This window comes from Callithrix jacchus, chromosome 2 (genome assembly GCF_049354715.1).
Source record: "Callithrix jacchus isolate 240 chromosome 2, calJac240_pri, whole genome shotgun sequence".
Taxonomy (NCBI): domain Eukaryota; kingdom Metazoa; phylum Chordata; class Mammalia; order Primates; family Cebidae; genus Callithrix; species Callithrix jacchus.
In genome coordinates, this window is record NC_133503.1 from 40381768 (window position 1) to 40398863 (window position 17096).

The following is a 17096-nucleotide window of genomic DNA, read 5'->3' on the forward strand; positions in this document are numbered from 1 at the left end:
GCCATTAAAATTCTGCTACTAATGACTCACCATCAGTGCCCCAGAGGAAGTGTGAGAGGAGGAGAGGGAGGTGGCTCCTATCAGCAGGGCCAGCCTGGGTTAGGATGCTGGGTCACAGCCTGGTGCCCTCACCAATGAGACTTTTGTGCGAAGCTCTGCTGCCTCAGTTTCCCTATCCGGAGATGCTGTTTTCAGAGTCCTGACGCTATGATGGGAAAAAGGCTATTTGATTCACTTTATCTTTACTGCTAAATATATGTTCAACAAATGAGTGTTTATACTCACCCCTGCCCCACCTAATGACCAGCACCAAGCCTACCCAGCACATAGTAGGTACTCTAAATAACTTGAATGAATAATTCTTTATTGCCCCCCACCTTGCTCGCCGCCTACATGCACGCACACATGCACACACATGGTTTCCTGTGCTACTTTTGGCACTTAGTAACTGTTCAATAAATACAAAATGTTTGTTGCATGTGTGTATCTGATCATGTCCTACTCCTCCCCCATTGTACCCAAAACTTAGCAGGAACTAGAAAATGCTGATCTATTTTCTAGGTACACACTATGTGCCAGGCCAAGCCTGTGCTCTCCCTCCTTCTGTCCTCTCTTTTTGGGATTTGGTTCTCTCCAGAGTTTCAAGGGTAATGGTTGCCATCTCACTCTTATTTCAGCCAGAGAAGAGGTAGGGTCAGTGAGCTGCCAAACTGAAGTTGGGTGACAGACAAGGCGGCTGCCTGTCAATCTCTGAGCTGCCCCCAGGCTCTGAGCACTGCATTGTACTCCTGGTGCTGGAGAACGGCTGACTATTGATAAAAAATGTCCCTCTACGCTTTCCAAATTAAGACAACATTTAAGTGAGTGCTTGCTGGCTCACCTGCTCCCTCAGTCTCCCAGGGGGCAGAGCCCATCTTGGTGGAAACTGTTTTGAGCATGTCCAAATCTCAGCTTTGACATCTTGGATGATGTCAAGAAGTTTCTGTAACCTTCCTATTCAGCACACCCAATTCTGTCACCAGAGACACTGTCTCACTCTGAGCCTGTTATTGGGAAAGGTGCTGGTATCAGCTCGCCAGGAGGGGATACGTGATGCAGGAGAGAACACAGTCCCTCACATACATACACCCCCATCCTGATCAAAGTTCAGAACAGGAGCAGCTCTACCCATGAGTTCCCCAGGTGCTGCAGGGAAGGCAGGGCTGAGGGCCGACCTAGAGGATTGTAGTGGTCCCTCATCTTAACTGGGCCCTGAATCTCTGAGAATCTGATCTGGCCAAGTGCGGTGGCTCGCGCCTGTAATCCCAGGATTTTGGGAGGCCAAGGCAGGTGAATCATGAGGTCAGGAGATTGAGACTAGCCTGGCTAACACGGTGAAACCCCGTCTCTATTAAAAATACAAAAAAAAAAAAAGTAGCCAGGCATGGTGGTGTGTACCTGTAGTCCCAGCTGCTCAGGAGGCGGAGGCAGAAGAATTGCCTGAACCCAGGAGCTGAGATCACGCCATGGCACTCCAGCCTGGGTGACAGAACAAGGCTCCATCTCAGAAAAAAAAAAAAAAAGAATATGATCTAAGTACCTACTTTCTTTCCATAGAAAAAATGCATATCCTCCCAATTTTGTATGCAGTTCAGCAGGTTCATAGATCCTGCAGTCCAACCAAGGCCCTCAGATTAAGAATCCTTGATGTATGAGAAAGACTACCACACTGAATCCCAGATCTAAATCCTAATTTGGCCAACCACTCAGTTAAATGTCATCTTAATTTGGAAAGCTCTCCCCCACAAACCTGTCAGGTGGCCTTGGGCAAGTCATCTGCCATTTCTTTCTATATTTTTGGCTATAAAATGAAGAGTCGAAATCGATAAAGTTCAGACTCCTTATGACAATTGCCCATGTCTGTGGATGTTTAGATAGTATCTTAAAGCAATTTTGCATAACCTTTTAAAGGTCAAGGTTTCCTTTGAGAATCTGATGAGAAATTTGTATCTTATGCCTAAAAAATGCCTAAACACAAAGTTTTACCTAGTATATGGGGGCCCAAGGAGTACAGATTTAGGGCTTTTGAACTAGAATGGCACAGTGGTCCCAAGTATCTAGTGATCCAGTTGCCAGCTATAATTCCAGCTTCCTCAGGTCACCTTTCCGTGCCCACTGTCTTCTCTCTACCCTCCCAACATCGGCTCCGCACTGAAAATCTGCTGGTAACTGGGAGGTCAGCATGGTCTCCTCTAATACTTTGATTCTCAGACTTTGCTTTTATATAACAGAATCTTTTTCTAATGAAGTCCTACCTGGAGCTCCAATATGGATACAAGGGGCCTCTGAAGCATTTATTGACACATTTATTCATTCATACATTCATTCAACAGGTATTCATCAACCGTTGCTTTGTGGCAGGCACCTGGCTGGTCAGGCTGGAGACCCTGCCTACCTGCTTGGTTTCCCCCAGCTTCTCTCACTGGCCCACAGAACCCAACAGTTCTGTGATCCGGCCTGAAAATAACAGGTTCTGTAAGGAGATCACTCTGGCCTAGAGTGAGGTGAGCAGAAACCAAGAGACTCTGCCCCTGAAGCTCTTAACTTTGGGGAGCCTCATTTTTCTCATTCGTAAAATTGAATAGTGGAATAATGATACCACACTGTATTCCAAGTATGTATGATGCCCATTATCCCTAGTTGGGAGTATGATTGGCCCATTTCTGTGAACAGTGAACATGAGCACTGAGCTCCAAGAAAGAACACAAAGAGGAGCAGATAGAGGAACTTTTGCCTTCAGTGTCCAGGAGAGACCCACACTGTTTGGAAGCTAGCTGATTGACTGCTCGGAAATTTCCAAGAAAATTATAAAGCTGAGCCTTGGGAAAATATCTGCTATTTCTTCACTCCTCCATCCCCTGGAAGGCTGGCTGCTGTCAGTGCAATTTCATAGACCCAGTTCACACAGTGTCCTCTGTGACCTGAATTCACCAGCCTGAACCTGCAATGACAGGGAAAGGTTTACCCACAAATGGGATAGGGAAGGATGCCCTCTGCACTTGAAGAGCTACTTGGTGGGAAAGGACAGGGGCCTGCATCAGTTTAGATCCAAGTTCTTTCTGCCTTGTGCTTGGAAGTGTAGAGAGGAGCAGGCCTTCCCAGCTTTGGAAATGTTCGTTTCAACAGTATTCCCGGTGGGAGCTAGGGCATCACTGCTGCCAACAGCTCACCTCCAGGGCCTTTGCTTTTCCTCTCCTTGGTTGGCAGCCTGGTATCAAGGTTGAAGGCATGGGTTTTGGTGTTGGGCCAGCCTGGGTCCAAATCCTGGCTCTGCCTCTACTCCCTGCTTGATCTTCGGAAAACCACTTGACCTCGCCAAGCTCCATATTCATGTCTGTGAAATGGGGTTAATAATGCCTCCCTCCCAGGATTGCTGGAAAATCAAATTAAATCCTATTGTAAAGCCTGGTGCCTGGCTCATGTAAATGCTTTTTAAATAGTTGTGCTTTCTTAGCTCTAATTTTGTAGCTGAGAAGCAGATTAGTTGATAACATAGTGACAGGGGAACAGGGTTAAGGGCGCACGTGTCTGCTATTTGTGTACCTGTCACTGTGTACCAAGGTGCCCCACTCCTGTCCAGGCCCAGTGTGACAGTCTTGCCAGGGATTGGATGACAAAACCCTCACTGTATTACTCTTCCCTTCTCCATCGTGACAGGTGCAAACAGGAGAATGAGCCACTGTTTTTCCTTTATTGGTAGGCCAGAGAGCATTGCCTGGCACCCCCAGGGTACAGCTCCATGACTCCTGCTACCCAAGAAGGCCTTTCTTCCCTGCTAGTGATACTCCATGGCATCTGTTCTGCCAGAGGACTGACCCTTTGTGCAGAGGACTGACCCTTTGTGCTCTATGTATGTTTTGCCAGCAAACACTTAGCCACAAACTGTCCCTGTCCTCCAAAAGACTCAGAGTCACTTACAAAGGGCTGCTTTGGTCAGTCAGATGTTAGTCCTGGAGCCACTGCCTCCTCTGTGGGGGTAGCATCAGTCACCCTAAAGTTCTCAGGCCACCGCTAGTTACTGAGTTCCAAGATTTTAGAAACCATCTCATGTCCCCAATCCTCAGGCCCCTGGTTCTTGGATCCAGAAGCATCCAAGGTATGTTCACAGGTACTTGCCGCTGCTGCTGCTGCTACTACCACCTCTGCTCCTGCCCTCAGTCCCCGTCTTTCTACCTGGGTCCCCCTGCACTTTTGTGCCTGAGGCCGCACTGGTGGCCAAGTCTAGACTGAGGGTCCTCCCGCAGACCGAAAGCCGCCGCAGCACTTCGGAGGCGGCCTCCACGGGCATGCTGGAGCGCTGTTCCAGCAGCATCTCCAAAAGTGAGCTCATCTCTGAGACAAAGGTGCTGGCCAGCCTCGTGCCTGTTGGGCTCAGCTCCGGTCCCTCCGCCTTGCCGAATGTCTGGAACGTCCTTGGCTCCTCCATGGCTGCAGCGTCCGGGGAGATCACATTGTCACGGTAGTTGGTGGTGAGGGGCAAAGAGAGCCTCGCCATCCAGGCCGGGTCAGGGGCGCTCAGGCGGTCCAGCGCGAGACCTGTGGAGGGAGGAGGGGACACAGTGAGGGCCAGGCTCCAGGAAGGGCCAGGCAAGTGAGGGTGGGGCAGTGGGCAGGGCAAGGGCAGTGGACAAAGGAGGGAAGGGAAATGGTAGGGGACAGACGGAGTGGCCCGAGGGGGACAGGAAGGAAGAGGCGCTGACAGCGAAGCTCCCTGGGTAGGAAAGCAGTCGACTGACACACCCATGAACCTAGTAGGAAGTGGCAGGAGACGGAGAAGGCCTAGAAGTAGAAATTTTCCTTTTTCTACAGAATTTCCCAATCTGGGCTGTGGTGTGTTTCTGGTCTCAGTGTTTTCTATAGTTCAGCCAGGATTTTTACCCCTCAGGGTGACTTCTCCTTCAGAGCTCCACTAGCTGAGGATGGGGAAAAAATCACTTTTCTTAGCTAAGGCTGGAGTTCCTGACTTGGCGCTGCCATTCGTTCCCATCCGTAATAATAGGGAGCACATATTAGCATGTTATGTGATGAGCAATTTCCATGATTATTTCATTTAACTTCCACACAAACCTTTGATGATTACCCTCATTTTATGGATGAGGAAACTGAAGCTGAAAGAAGTTAAGTCACACATCTGTTAGGCAACCAAACCTCAATTTAATGCCAGGTCTGATGACTTTGAAGGCTCCCTATGATGGGACCACCCTCCCCTCTCTCTGAAGAGCTGGCCCTTCCTCCCCCTGGATACTCCAGGTGCCCAGCTGGGGCCTCTGGAATTCCCAGGCTACCTAAGGTCTGCACTGTTACCACCTGGTTCCAGATCCTCAAATCCTCCTCAACATCTTCATCTCAAGCTGCAGGAAACCCTGGCCTAGAGTCAGGCTGAGGAGGGGCTGCCTGTCCCAGGGCTGCCCCAGGAGAGGGACTGGGGTAGTGGCAGTGACAAGTCAGTCTGGTGGCTGGGAATTCAAAAAACTGGCCCCTATGTTTGCAATGGTACAATCACACTTCTTTCCCATCCCTTCAACAGAAAATCCTGTTTCAAGAAACCAGTCCTAGGCTTGATAGTAGAGACCAAGCCAGAGGAAAGAAACTGTAAGTCTTGTAGTTAAGAAACAGTGTCTTTTAAAAAAAAGCACATCTACTTAACATTTATCTAATGTTTGCCTAAGGTGAGTTACTTTAAAATTTGTGCACAGAATAAAAGACTGGAAGGAGATATGTCAAAATGTTAACTGGAATTACCCCTGGGCAGAAGCAATTTATTCTCTTTTTGTTTATCTATATTTTTCTATATTAACCAAATACTACTTATGTAATTTGAAAAAGTTACTCCAAAGCATGGCTAGTCATTTTTTGTATTGATAAATGAAGCTCTGTCTTGCATTCTGGACTGTGCAGGCTGGGAGACAGTGTCGGGCTCCTGCCCTACTGGATCCTTGGGTTTAGCCCCATATCTGGGACTTAGTGAATGTCTGTTGAATAATTGAACAAAAATAAATATTAACCTTCAACATTTGGGAAATGTAAACCTTAGTTCCCTGAGACTCTGAGGCCATAAGTTTGGGTGGAACTCTTGGTGTTATAGGATCGGGCCTTTCCTTATACATGGGTCAGAGAGCTTCAGAAGGAGCAAAGCTTGGAATGAGAAAAATCACTGGGGCATATGAGAAGAGCTGAAAAGCGATGCTGAATTCATCCAGCGTCACCCACCAGTTCTAGCTGCAGGTGGGTGCTGGGCCAACCCAGGTTTGGTTTCCCAGCTTTGCCGCTTAGAAGCAGTGTGTGTGACCTTTGGAAAAATGGCTTAACCTCTCTAAGCTCCCATTTCCTCTTAGGAAGTGATGAGACAGTAGTCCTCATCTTAGGGAGTTGCTGTGAGATTCAGTGAATTCATGCAATCAGTAAATCATTGTCATGGTCACATTCTCAAGTGGGGCAATATGAATCTGAAGCAGCAAGAGCTGAAGTAGATCTGGAGAAGCAAGATCCCAGTCTCCCTGTGGCAGTCCAGCCTGTGAGCAGCAAAGGCTTTTCTGCCCCTCCCTCCTTCCTTACCCCCTACTCCTTACAGTGCCCCTGTGTTCAGTATACTTTGTGCTATGAGCAAGCAGGACCATGCAGGAACTGAGCCCACAGGTTCCAGCTAGAGTGACTAATAGAGATAGAATCCAAAGCTATATCCCCCAGCCATACATAGCTATTGAGCACTTGAAATGTGGCTGGTATGACAGAGGAACTGAATATTTCATTTTATTTAATTTTAATTCATTTAAATTTAAATAGCCACATGTGGCTAGTGACTACTGCATTGAACAACACAGCTCTAAAATTTAGAGCCACACTGCCTGTGTTAATAACCATCCATGAGCTGCACAACCTTGGGCAAATTATTAAACACCCCTGACCCTCACATTTTTCCTTTATGAAGTGAGGATAATGAATAGCCCCTATCTCACAAGATTTTCTCATGAGATACTTACAACATGGCCTAGCACATAGAAAGTGCCCAATAAGCGTTAGCAATATTTTTTTAACCAAGGAAGGGAAAGTCCCTGCTGTGCCTTCAGTGTGTCTGCAGCCAGATGGAGCACATGAGAAACAGTGTTAACTACATAGACAGAAAACCGCAGCACAGGGATGGGCCACCATGGGGTGTGTTGCCGAAGGAGGCTAGCCAATGTCCACAGCAGGGGCGGGGGGTGCTAGCAGATTCCTAAATTCAAGTTCATGGTATGTATTTATTGTCAAAGCTAATTGTTTCTCTGTCAAAAAAAAAATCTTTTTGTTTTAATTGCAATTGTTAGCATATTAAAGAGTTGACTTGGTTCCCAGGGTGAAAGGATATTGAAACACACCAAGCAAATGCAAATGAGTGGTAAGAAGTCCGCAGAGGACTGGCTGGTTCAGGCTTTGGCTCCCCTTCAATCACTGGTGAGCTGGGTAACTCTGGGAAGGCTACTTTATTTTTTTGAGCTTCAGTTTGCTCATCTGTAAATTCGAGGTAATAATTCTCTACCTGTGGGGATTGGTTGGAGGCTTAAATGAGATCATGTACCTAAGATGCTTCCCCAGTGCCTAGCATGTTTGCTACTCTTAGAATGATTTTTAAAATGAATAATCAAAGTACCAGGTGCCTACTTTGGCTTTGATTACAGGTGGCTCATGCCTCTAATGCCAGCACTTTGGGAGGCCGAGGTGGGCAGATTGCTTGAGCCCAGGGGTCACAGACCAGCCTGGGCAACATGTGAAACCCTGTCCCTACAAAAAAAATAGAAAATTAGCCAGATGTGGTGCACACCTGTGGTCCCAGCTACTAGGGAGGCTAAGACGGGAGGCTTGCCTGAGTCCAGGATGTCAGTGCTGCAGTGAGCTGTGATCTCACCACTGTATTCCAGCCTGGGTAACAGCGTGAGACCCTGTCTCAAAAAAAAAAAATTCAAGTAGAACCCGGTCTTTAAACAAATACTTTCTGAGGCTGCAAGGGAAGTAAAATGTTGGTGATGTTCCTCCAAAGAAACAGAATGGTTTTTCCCTGCAGTGGCTGGGAGCAGAACTCTGAAGCCTGGACACCATGGGGCAGAAGCAGGGTCAGTGTGACTCTAGGGAGTCCCTACCTGTGCTGGGGTCCAGCAGACTGGACAGCTCTTCTTCTAGCAGTTGCTTCACAGAGAGGTCCTCTTCAGGATCCAAAGGCCCTTCCTCCTGTTCTGGGTCTGTCTGGCCTCCAGCCCTCACACTTAGGCCATCTGTGTCTGGGATTGCACTTCTGCAAAAGAAACCAACCAGTCCATGGGTAGGGAAATTCCCACATAGATTCACTCATTTATGCCCATTCATATTTACATTCATTTACCCGTACAGGGAAATGGATACATAGCCTGGCCTCTAGAGTCAGACCAACCTGGATCATGAGATTCCAGCCCTCCTCTTACTCTGTTTCCTCATCTGTAAAATGAGAATAATAAATAATACCCACCTCATGGGGTGCTATGAGGGTAAAATGAGACATTGTAGGTAAAGGGACCTACCACAGAGCCTGGCACATTGTAAGCTCTCAGCAGACAGAAGTGAATATGAGTTCATTGATATTATCATTCTTTTTGCCCCTCCTACGCCTATGCATTGCCTGGCACACAGGAGGAGTTTCGGAAAGCTCAGTGGAGCCAGTGCAGCCTTCCACCCCTCCAGAGGAGAGGAGCTCCAGCAAGGCCGGGATTTTTGCCTGTCTCATTCCCTGCTCCCTCACCAATGCTCAGAACAGGGCCTGGCACACAGTAGGTGCTGAGTCAATACTTAATGAGTGACTGAACATTCCTTCCTTCCTACTTTAGGCCAAATCCCAGGCCAGAAGAGCAGATCTGGCGGGTACAGCTGGAATGAGGCAGCCTACAGCTGCTCGGAATCTGCTCTCTTCACCCCAGTCTCCTGCTGTCTCCATCCTGGCCCATCCCTCCTAGACACTTGGGGACAGGCCTGGACCCTCATCCCAGCAGGTGTGAAGGCTCCCTGAAGGGTTTTAAGGCATGGGAATTTTTTCTGTTGGTTTTTTTCCCCTGTAGCCATTTCTGCTGCTGTGAAGAAATGAGCAGGGAGGTGGCAAGTGTGTGGGTGGTAATGACAACTAATGTTTATTGAGCAGTGAGTCTGAGTCAGGCCTCATGTGATGCAGGGTGCATGCACTGTCTCATTCAAACTTTCCACACCTGTAAGGGGTTCCCTTTTATCACCCCAATATGCAAGTGAGAAAACCAAGACTTGTGAAGATTTGGCAGGTTGCCCAAGTTCCTCATGGAATTCAAATCCAGGCCAGTGTGACTCTGGAGTGTGTGGACTCACCCCTGCTCTCCACTACCTCTCACCATCCTTATAAAAAAGAAGCTATAAGTTGTCAGGGCAAGAGCACTGATGCAGGAGTCAGGAGCTCTGCCATTACCACAAGGGAAGTGGGATGGCTTCCATTTTACAGATGAGGAAACCGAGGTCCTGAGAGATTATCTCACTTGCTCAAGTTTACATAGCTGGGTTAAATCAGACTAATCAGAGCCTCAGTTTCACCATTTCTAACAAGAAGTTAGATTTGATGTTCTCTTAAGGTCTCTTCAATCCTAGGATTGCCCTAAGGGGCACACCCACACATCCATTTCTTTAGTGGGGAGCCTTTATATTATGTTTATGGGTCAAGAGAAAGAAAGGTGAAAGTTACAGATACAAAGGCAATTTACATCACCTCTGTAGTCAGGAGACAGATACAGCCTCAGAATGAAGTCATTTCCTTGGTGACTCTAAGTCCTGTAATTGCTATCAATACAGTTGCCCATGACCAAGCCTCCAAGGGTGGGAGGATGGATGCTGTCTGCTGCACCCTCCTAGGAGACTGGTTTCTGGGATGTGCTCACCCTTCCTCACTCAGAGAGGCTACAGACATGAGGGGCAGCCGGTGGGGGCCTTCAGATGCCTGTGTGGGCTACGTGCTGCTTACCTGCTGCCGCCTGGCTTGGCCAAGTACTTATTTCCTCGGTGGTTTGGTTTGGGCTGGAATTGGCCCTGATGCAGCAAGGACAGCAGCTGGGAGATTTGCTACAAGACAGGAAAAATCTGTTGACTCCACACAATTCCGACTCAGCACACTTCCTCGCCGGATGTTTCCCTCAATGCCGGTGCTTTCTTTTTATAGTCTTTCCTCTGGCTTCAGATGTTTGTGTGATCAGATGGGGGATGGTGCCCAGTGACGGAGACAGGGACCTAGGCGGGCAGGTTCCCTGTTCTGTCATGTCACCCTAGGACCTGAGTATCTGAAGAAGAGCAAGAGGACCCTCTGGACTCGTCCCCTCATACTCATTCCTCTGAATGACCTATGCCTGGTGGACTCTGAGGGATAGAGATGAAAAGGCATTTCCTGACCATGAATTTGTTATTATTTTGATGAAGATTATTTTAAAGAGCTGTTTCCCTTTAGCGGTATTTGGACATTCAGCCAATTTTTGTGGACCAGATGTAAGACTATGTTGTAGAGAAGGCAAAATGGTGCCATTGAGTCATTCATTTATTCACCTTTTCATTCATTCAACAAGTACTTAGTAAGTGCCAGCCAGGGTGGTTGCAATGGGAGTAAGAAGGAGAAGGAGACCCAGCTGCTGCCCTCAGCATGGTCAGGATGTGTAGGGTGCAGGCAGCCACAGGGAGACTGACTGGAGACCAGGGCAGCAAGAGTGGTTACCACAGGGTGCCTCTGGGCATAGGGAAAGAGTGGGGGCTCTGTGGGAGCAGAGGGGAGGCCCCTAACCCAACTTGAAGTAGGGAAGAAGCAGGGGGGTGGTACAGGAGGAAGTTTATTCATTTATTTTAACAGATGTGACTGAGTTCATACTACATGCCAGGCACCTCTGGTGAGACCCAAAGGCTCCACAAGAGTTTGACAAGTGGAAAGAGAGTAAGGGTCTGGACAAGGGGTGAGGGGGTTTCAGGAAGAAGCACTGCGTGCTGAAAGGCTGAAAGAGATGGTGGAGTTTCAGAAAGACTGGAGAATCGGATAGGGGATGGGTGAGATATCAGAGTCAGACCCTACAGGGCATTGGGAGGGAGAGGCAACAGATCAAGTCCTGGGAGGCGGAGTTCTAGTTCAAGGCCATTTGTAGCTTATTGTATAGTGTTAGACAGTTTTTTTTAGACCTCCTCAGACCTCAGTTTCTTCATCTCTAATGTAGGGCTAGAAATACTCACACAACCTTCTTTACAGTGTTGTCAGGATTACATGGTTTGAAAAAGTTAAAAATCCTCTGCAAAAGCAGGGAGTTTGGGTTGTTACTCCTAGAAACACTGCTTCTGCCTCCTGGGCCCACCCCCCTTCCTCCCTTAGCAGGTCCACTGTGCCCCTCTGTGCAGCTTGAGGTAGGAAGTGCCAACTTCAGAGGAGGAGTGGAAGCAGAGATGGCCAGGACAGGGCTTTCACTGTGACTTGGGAGACTTGGGTCTCATTGCCTGCCTCGGCAGATCTCACCTTGCAGCCCAGGCCCAGAAGCCTTCCTAAGACACCTGCCACCTTTTGTTCAAGTGACAGCTGGCATTTCATAATATGACTCCCTACATGCCAAGCCCTATGCTGAGCGCTGTCATTTAGGGTCACTTCACAGTTAGAGCCCAGACTTGAATCACTCAGACTCAGGTTCAAATTCTAAATCTGCCCTTGCTCCAGTTCCCATCAGTGTGGACTTGAGGAATGAATTAAGCCCTCTGAGCCTCAGTTTCCTCAACAGTAAAAAAAGTGAATATTAATGAGACCCAGGTCATATGGTGGGTTATGAGGTTTAAATGAGCTTATTAATGGATCTCATGATAAACAACAATGGTCCAGTGGTATGTAATCTCATTTAATTCTTACAGCAGCCTAAGAGAAGAGATACCATTATGGCCATTTTGCAGAGGTGGAACTGGAGGCTCACAGGGGCTACACAGACATTAGTGGGAGGGCTGGAAATTAAAGTCACATCTGACTCTACTGTGCTGCTGGAAAGATACGAGCATTGAGCAAGTTGCCTCTTACCCTCAAGTTGATCCCAAATGGGCACCTTTCTTTCTATCACCCCAGTGGGGTCACCCATAATGCCTATTCTCTGTTGACCTGTCCACCAGCAGCCAGCACAGTGTTCGGCACAGAATTTATCCAAAAAGCACCTGATCAATGGTGGATGAATGGAAGGATAAATGAATGGTTGGCTCTGGCAACCTCTGGGTCTGCACCCCTCCCAGGGCAAGATTCCTAAGAGAACAGCTGGGCCATCTCCAGGTGGCTTCCTGAGGAGGGAGTAAGGGAAGGAAACTGTGTTTTTGCTTCACAGGAAACCGGAGCTGATGGCCTGGCCAAACAGAAGTGTGCCTTGCACTGGCAGCCTGGCACAGTAAAAATATCTGATGTTCACAGAAGCAGATACGGGTGTGAGATCAGGCATCATCCCTGAAATGTTTCCCGCTTGTGTCTAGAAAAGCCCGGGTCCTTAGACATTTTGTCACTCATCATCCCATTTAGCCCTCACACTCCAAGGAGGTAGACACAGGGTAAGTTTGGTCTCATAATCCCCACGTTATAGATGAGGAAAATGAGGCTCAGACATTGAAGGACATGTACAAGGTTGCCCCACTCTTAAGTGGCTGTGTTGAAATTTGGACTTCTATCTGCCTAACTGCAAAGTGCTAAGGTTATTTCCACTGCCCTATCCTGCAGGCCCAGCCAGAAAGCTCTTGGGTCTCAGAAAAATTATATGCAGCCCCTGACCTTGGGTGGAGTGATGCCTGTGCTGGCTTTCTTCATAGGGAGGTTGCTCAGATGAGATGAGGGCAGGTGAAGAGTATAGAAGGAGAAGTGCTTTGAGGAAGTAATAGCAATAATTTGCTGAGTTCTGACTACATGTCAGATGGATGCTGTTCTACAGGCATTAAGAGCATTCACTCATTTTATCTTCAGGTAAACTTAGAAGGTGGGTGCTGTCAACAAAGACATCTTCAACAGAGAAGTTAACTTCCCTGTAGTTCAGAGCTGGGAAGAAGTAGAGCCAGGATTTGAACCCTGGTAACCTTGCCCAAAGCTTATACTCTTAATCACTACCTTTGCTATGTGTCTACTTGCGAGGCACCATAAATGCCTCCTAAGAATTAGTTGATCAAATTGGCTGGACAGCTCTACAAGATATATACTCTTACAATCATTTCTAATTTACAGATTAGACAACTAAGGCCCAGAGACAGTAAGGAATTTGCCTAGGATCACACAGCTAAGTTCAGCCAATCCCAAAGCTGCGCCCTGAATCATTGCTACCCAAAGCATCAGAAAGTGCCTTGTGAGCCTAAGAAAGAAACATGAGGACTGTGCAGGTTATGGGGGTGTCTGATGCTGTTTCTGGTGGTCCAGGGGTGACCAGAGAAAGAGCTGCCCATGTCCCAGGTACCTGAACAGGAGGAGAATCCACAGTGAGCTCCTCCACCGGGTTCCGCTCAGCAAAGGCAGCCACAGACAGCCGGACCAGGCTCCGCAGGATCTGACGGGGCCCTGATTCTTTCTCAGGAGACACTTTGCCATTGAGATGTCGCTGCCGCCTCAGGGTTGCAGAGGAGGCTGGTGGGCTCTGTGGGGCCTCCTCGCTGCCCTGGTCCCCAGCCAGCCTCCCTGTGGGACTGCCTGCCACCTTCAGAGGCCTGGAACGTGGCTGGCCCGTAGTATGCTGGGACTCAGGAAGGTTCAAGTTCTCCCGGGAGGCGTTCCTCTGCCTGGGATGGTTGAAAAGGAGGTTGACGGTGTCTTGCAGTACCTCTCGGCTCTCCGTCGGTGCTCCCTGGTTGCCTTGATTACGCAGTGTCCTATACAGGGTCGGGGTGAGGTGGAAGGGGGCCTGCAGACAGGGGTCCCAGCCTGCTTCCATTATTGTCTCCTTGTCCAAGTCTTTGTGGGACTGCCCGACTTCACAAGGCTCATCTGCCTGACCCCTGAGCACAGGCACGAGGTGGATGTCCGCCTTCTGAATATGCTTCTGGGGCCGCTTGGGCTGCTGGCGGTAGGTGGACTCAGCCTCCCGACAGTTGTAGGCCCTGTTGTCCTTCTTCTCTGTCCGGCAGATGGACATGAACAAAACCAGGATCAACCCGAAGATGCCCAGCAGCACAGCCAGGCAGATCACCATCAGCATGGACATGCTCAGGGCCCCAGGCTTGCGGGCCGAGTCCCTCAGGTGGTCCACACTGGTGACAAACATGACCCTCAACAGAGCTCGGGTCTGTAAGGGGGGGCTTCCCTGGTCCTCTACCACTATCTCCAGCTCCCACTTACTCCCGATGAGGCTGCTGGCATTGGTGATGTTGATGAATAGCTGCCCCGTGTAGGGGTTGAGGACAAAGAGGCAGGCTTCATTCCCACTGCAGATGCTGTAGAGGGGCTCTCCATTTGCTCCCGAGTCTGCATCTCTTGCCACAATGGTTGTCAAAAGGAATGGCCGGGAGCTGTGAGTGGCCAGTGGAGGTGTGTCAGTGCCTGCTGGACCCAAGCCACTGGGAGTCTCAACGGGCACCAGTAGGTGGCCTGTGGAGGCGTTCACAAGCACGGAGAGGCTGGCTATTCCATCATTGAGCACAGGCTGGACCACCTCTGGGGCATTATCATTGGCATCCAAGAGTCTGACCCACACAGAGACACTGGATGCAAGCATGGGTTGCCCGCTGTCCTCTGCGATCACCTGGAACTCAAAGCCGGTCATCTCTTCATAGTTCAGTGACCTCTGAGCAGTGACCTCGCCTGTGTTGGAGTCAATAGCTACTAAGTGAGCAACTGGAGAGTCCTGGATGCGGTATGAGATTTTTCCATTAATGCCCAGGTCTGCATCATGAGCCTTGATGGTGATGAGGTGAAGAGAGGGTAGGTTGTTTTCCCGTGTGGAGACTTCATACCTGCTCTTCTCAAACACAGGTGCATTGTCATTGACGTCACCGATCTGAATGCTGAGCTGTTTCTTGGCTGATAAAGGCTGGAGTCCTTGGTCTTGGGCTAACAGAGTGAGGGTATATTCGGGCCACCGCTCTCTGTCCAGTGTGGCGTTGGTTAGCAACATGTATGTGTTGCCATTAGTTCTTTTCAGCCTGAAGTGGCCCAGCTCTTGGCTCAGCCAACAGTGGACCAAACCATTGTTTCCTGAGTCCAAGTCATCTGCCATGACAAGAGCAATAAAACTGTCCTTGGGAAGAGCTTCCGACACCAGTGATGGCTGGGAGGCCCATGTGACATGCATGCTTGGGATGTTGTCATTGACGTCCAGAACCTTGATGAGAACTTTGCAATGGGCTGGGATGGGATTGGGACCCAGGTCCCTTGCCTGGACATCCACCTCGTAGGCAGGATTCTTCTCATAGTCTAGAGGTCGACGCAGAATGATCTGGCCTGTCTTGGCATCAATACTGAATGTGTCCAGCACCTCTGGAGGCATGTGCTTACTGAGGAAGAACTCCACCTCCCCATTGGGGCCTTGGTCGGGGTCTGTGGCAGTCAGTTTTATGAGAAGAGTACCAGGGGCAGCATCTTCTTGGATTTCTAGTGCCAGTGAACTCTCAGCAAACACAGGGCTATTGTCATTGGAGTCCAAGACGTTGACCTTGATCAAGCTGGTGCCTGACTTGGGGGGGTTCCCATTGTCATAGGCAGTTAACACCAGATCAAAAAATGAATGGATTTCTCTGTCCAGCTCCTTCACCACTATGAGTTCTGCATGTTTGGTCTCATCGGGCCCCACGATGACATCCAAGGCAAAGTGATCGCTGGGAGACAGAGTGTAGGAGTGCAGGGTGTTGGGGCCAGTGTCTGGGTCAAGAGCTCTGTCCAGGGGGATCCGGGTGCGGAGAGAGGCACTCTCAGAGATTTCCAGCTCCTGCTCGCCTTTGGGAAACTGTGGCTGGTGGTCATTGATGTCCAGCACTTGGATCTCCACATGGATCAGAGCCAAATCCCCTGTGGCAAGCACATCAAAGGAAACAAGGCAGGGATCCCACTGTCGGCATAGCTGCTCTCGATCCAGCCGCCTGCCTGTGCTGAGTAAGCCTTCCTCAGAGTCCACCTGAATGGGGAGTGCCTGAGGCAGCTGCAGCACCTGGAAGGCAGCCCCTGCTTGCCTCTGCCCCTCCTCCCGGCCCAGTTCCTGGGACAGCTTCCCGATCACTGTGCCAGATGGCACTTCCTCTGACACTTGGTATTTCACCGTGAGAGTGGTCACCTCCTGACAATCCCCTGAAAGAAATAAGTAGCCACCTGGTCCCAAAAGCCCCAGCAGAAGTTGCAGAAGTTGCATCATGCTTACCGCCAAGAGCGCTAGATTCAGAAACTGCTAGAGTTCTTTCAAGGCTGGACAAGTCCTCCAGTGTTTCCTGAATGGCTTGATCAGCCCCGTGCTCCTTCCCCCAGACTGGCTGGCACAACCTTGTCCCATAGTTAGATGATAATGGAACAAGCAGGACCCCCAGGCAAGGCCATCTTCATCGGAAGCGATCTGAGATGTCCGAACACCAATCAAGAATTGCCAGGGGAGACCCCCCCACAGGGGAACTAGTTGGTCCACTTCAGCAAATGATGGAAAAGAGCTGGTCTAAGAGGGACCTGACCCAGTTGAGCAGGATGTGGGGCTCTAACTTCCAAACAGTTGCTAGGCTGGGGAAACAGAGAAGCAGCTTTTTCCTATGGAAACCCCACCTACAGGAAAAGGGAGGGCTGTGAGTTTCAATGCCAATTAGAGAAAGAGCTTTCCTGTGAAGTTGAGCGGCCTGCCACTGAGGAGGATGAGGCTGGGGCTCCCAGGACAGGCCAGATGGGAAGCCGCTGCTGTCCGTGCAGCAAGGTGGCTGCTGAGGGAAAGGGAACCGCTGCATCACCAAGTGAGCAGAAAACTTGAGCCTCCAACTGCCTGCACGTGTACTGATGCCCATCCTGGACAAGTCAGGTTCCCCATCTCTCCCCTTCCCCATCTCTATTTGTTCCTATCTTTTCCCCATTCATTTCCTTCTCACTCTTGCCTTTTTCCCACTCTTGTTTACCT

General features: G+C 49.4%; 1 protein-coding gene across 1 annotated transcript; it reads right to left on the bottom strand.

Annotated features, from left to right (window-relative positions):
* Positions 1-2329: 2329 nt before the first annotated feature.
* Positions 2330-16710, bottom strand: PCDH12 (protocadherin 12). The gene is made up of 4 exons (XM_035287287.3): positions 13479-16710; positions 10019-10116; positions 8154-8305; positions 2330-4575 (listed from the first exon to the last, which is right to left on the bottom strand). The coding sequence occupies exons 1-4, from the start codon at positions 16356-16358 to the stop codon at positions 4142-4144; spliced, it is 3564 nt and encodes a 1187-aa protein (XP_035143178.2). The 5' UTR covers positions 16359-16710; the 3' UTR covers positions 2330-4141.
* Positions 16711-17096: the final 386 nt, after the last annotated feature.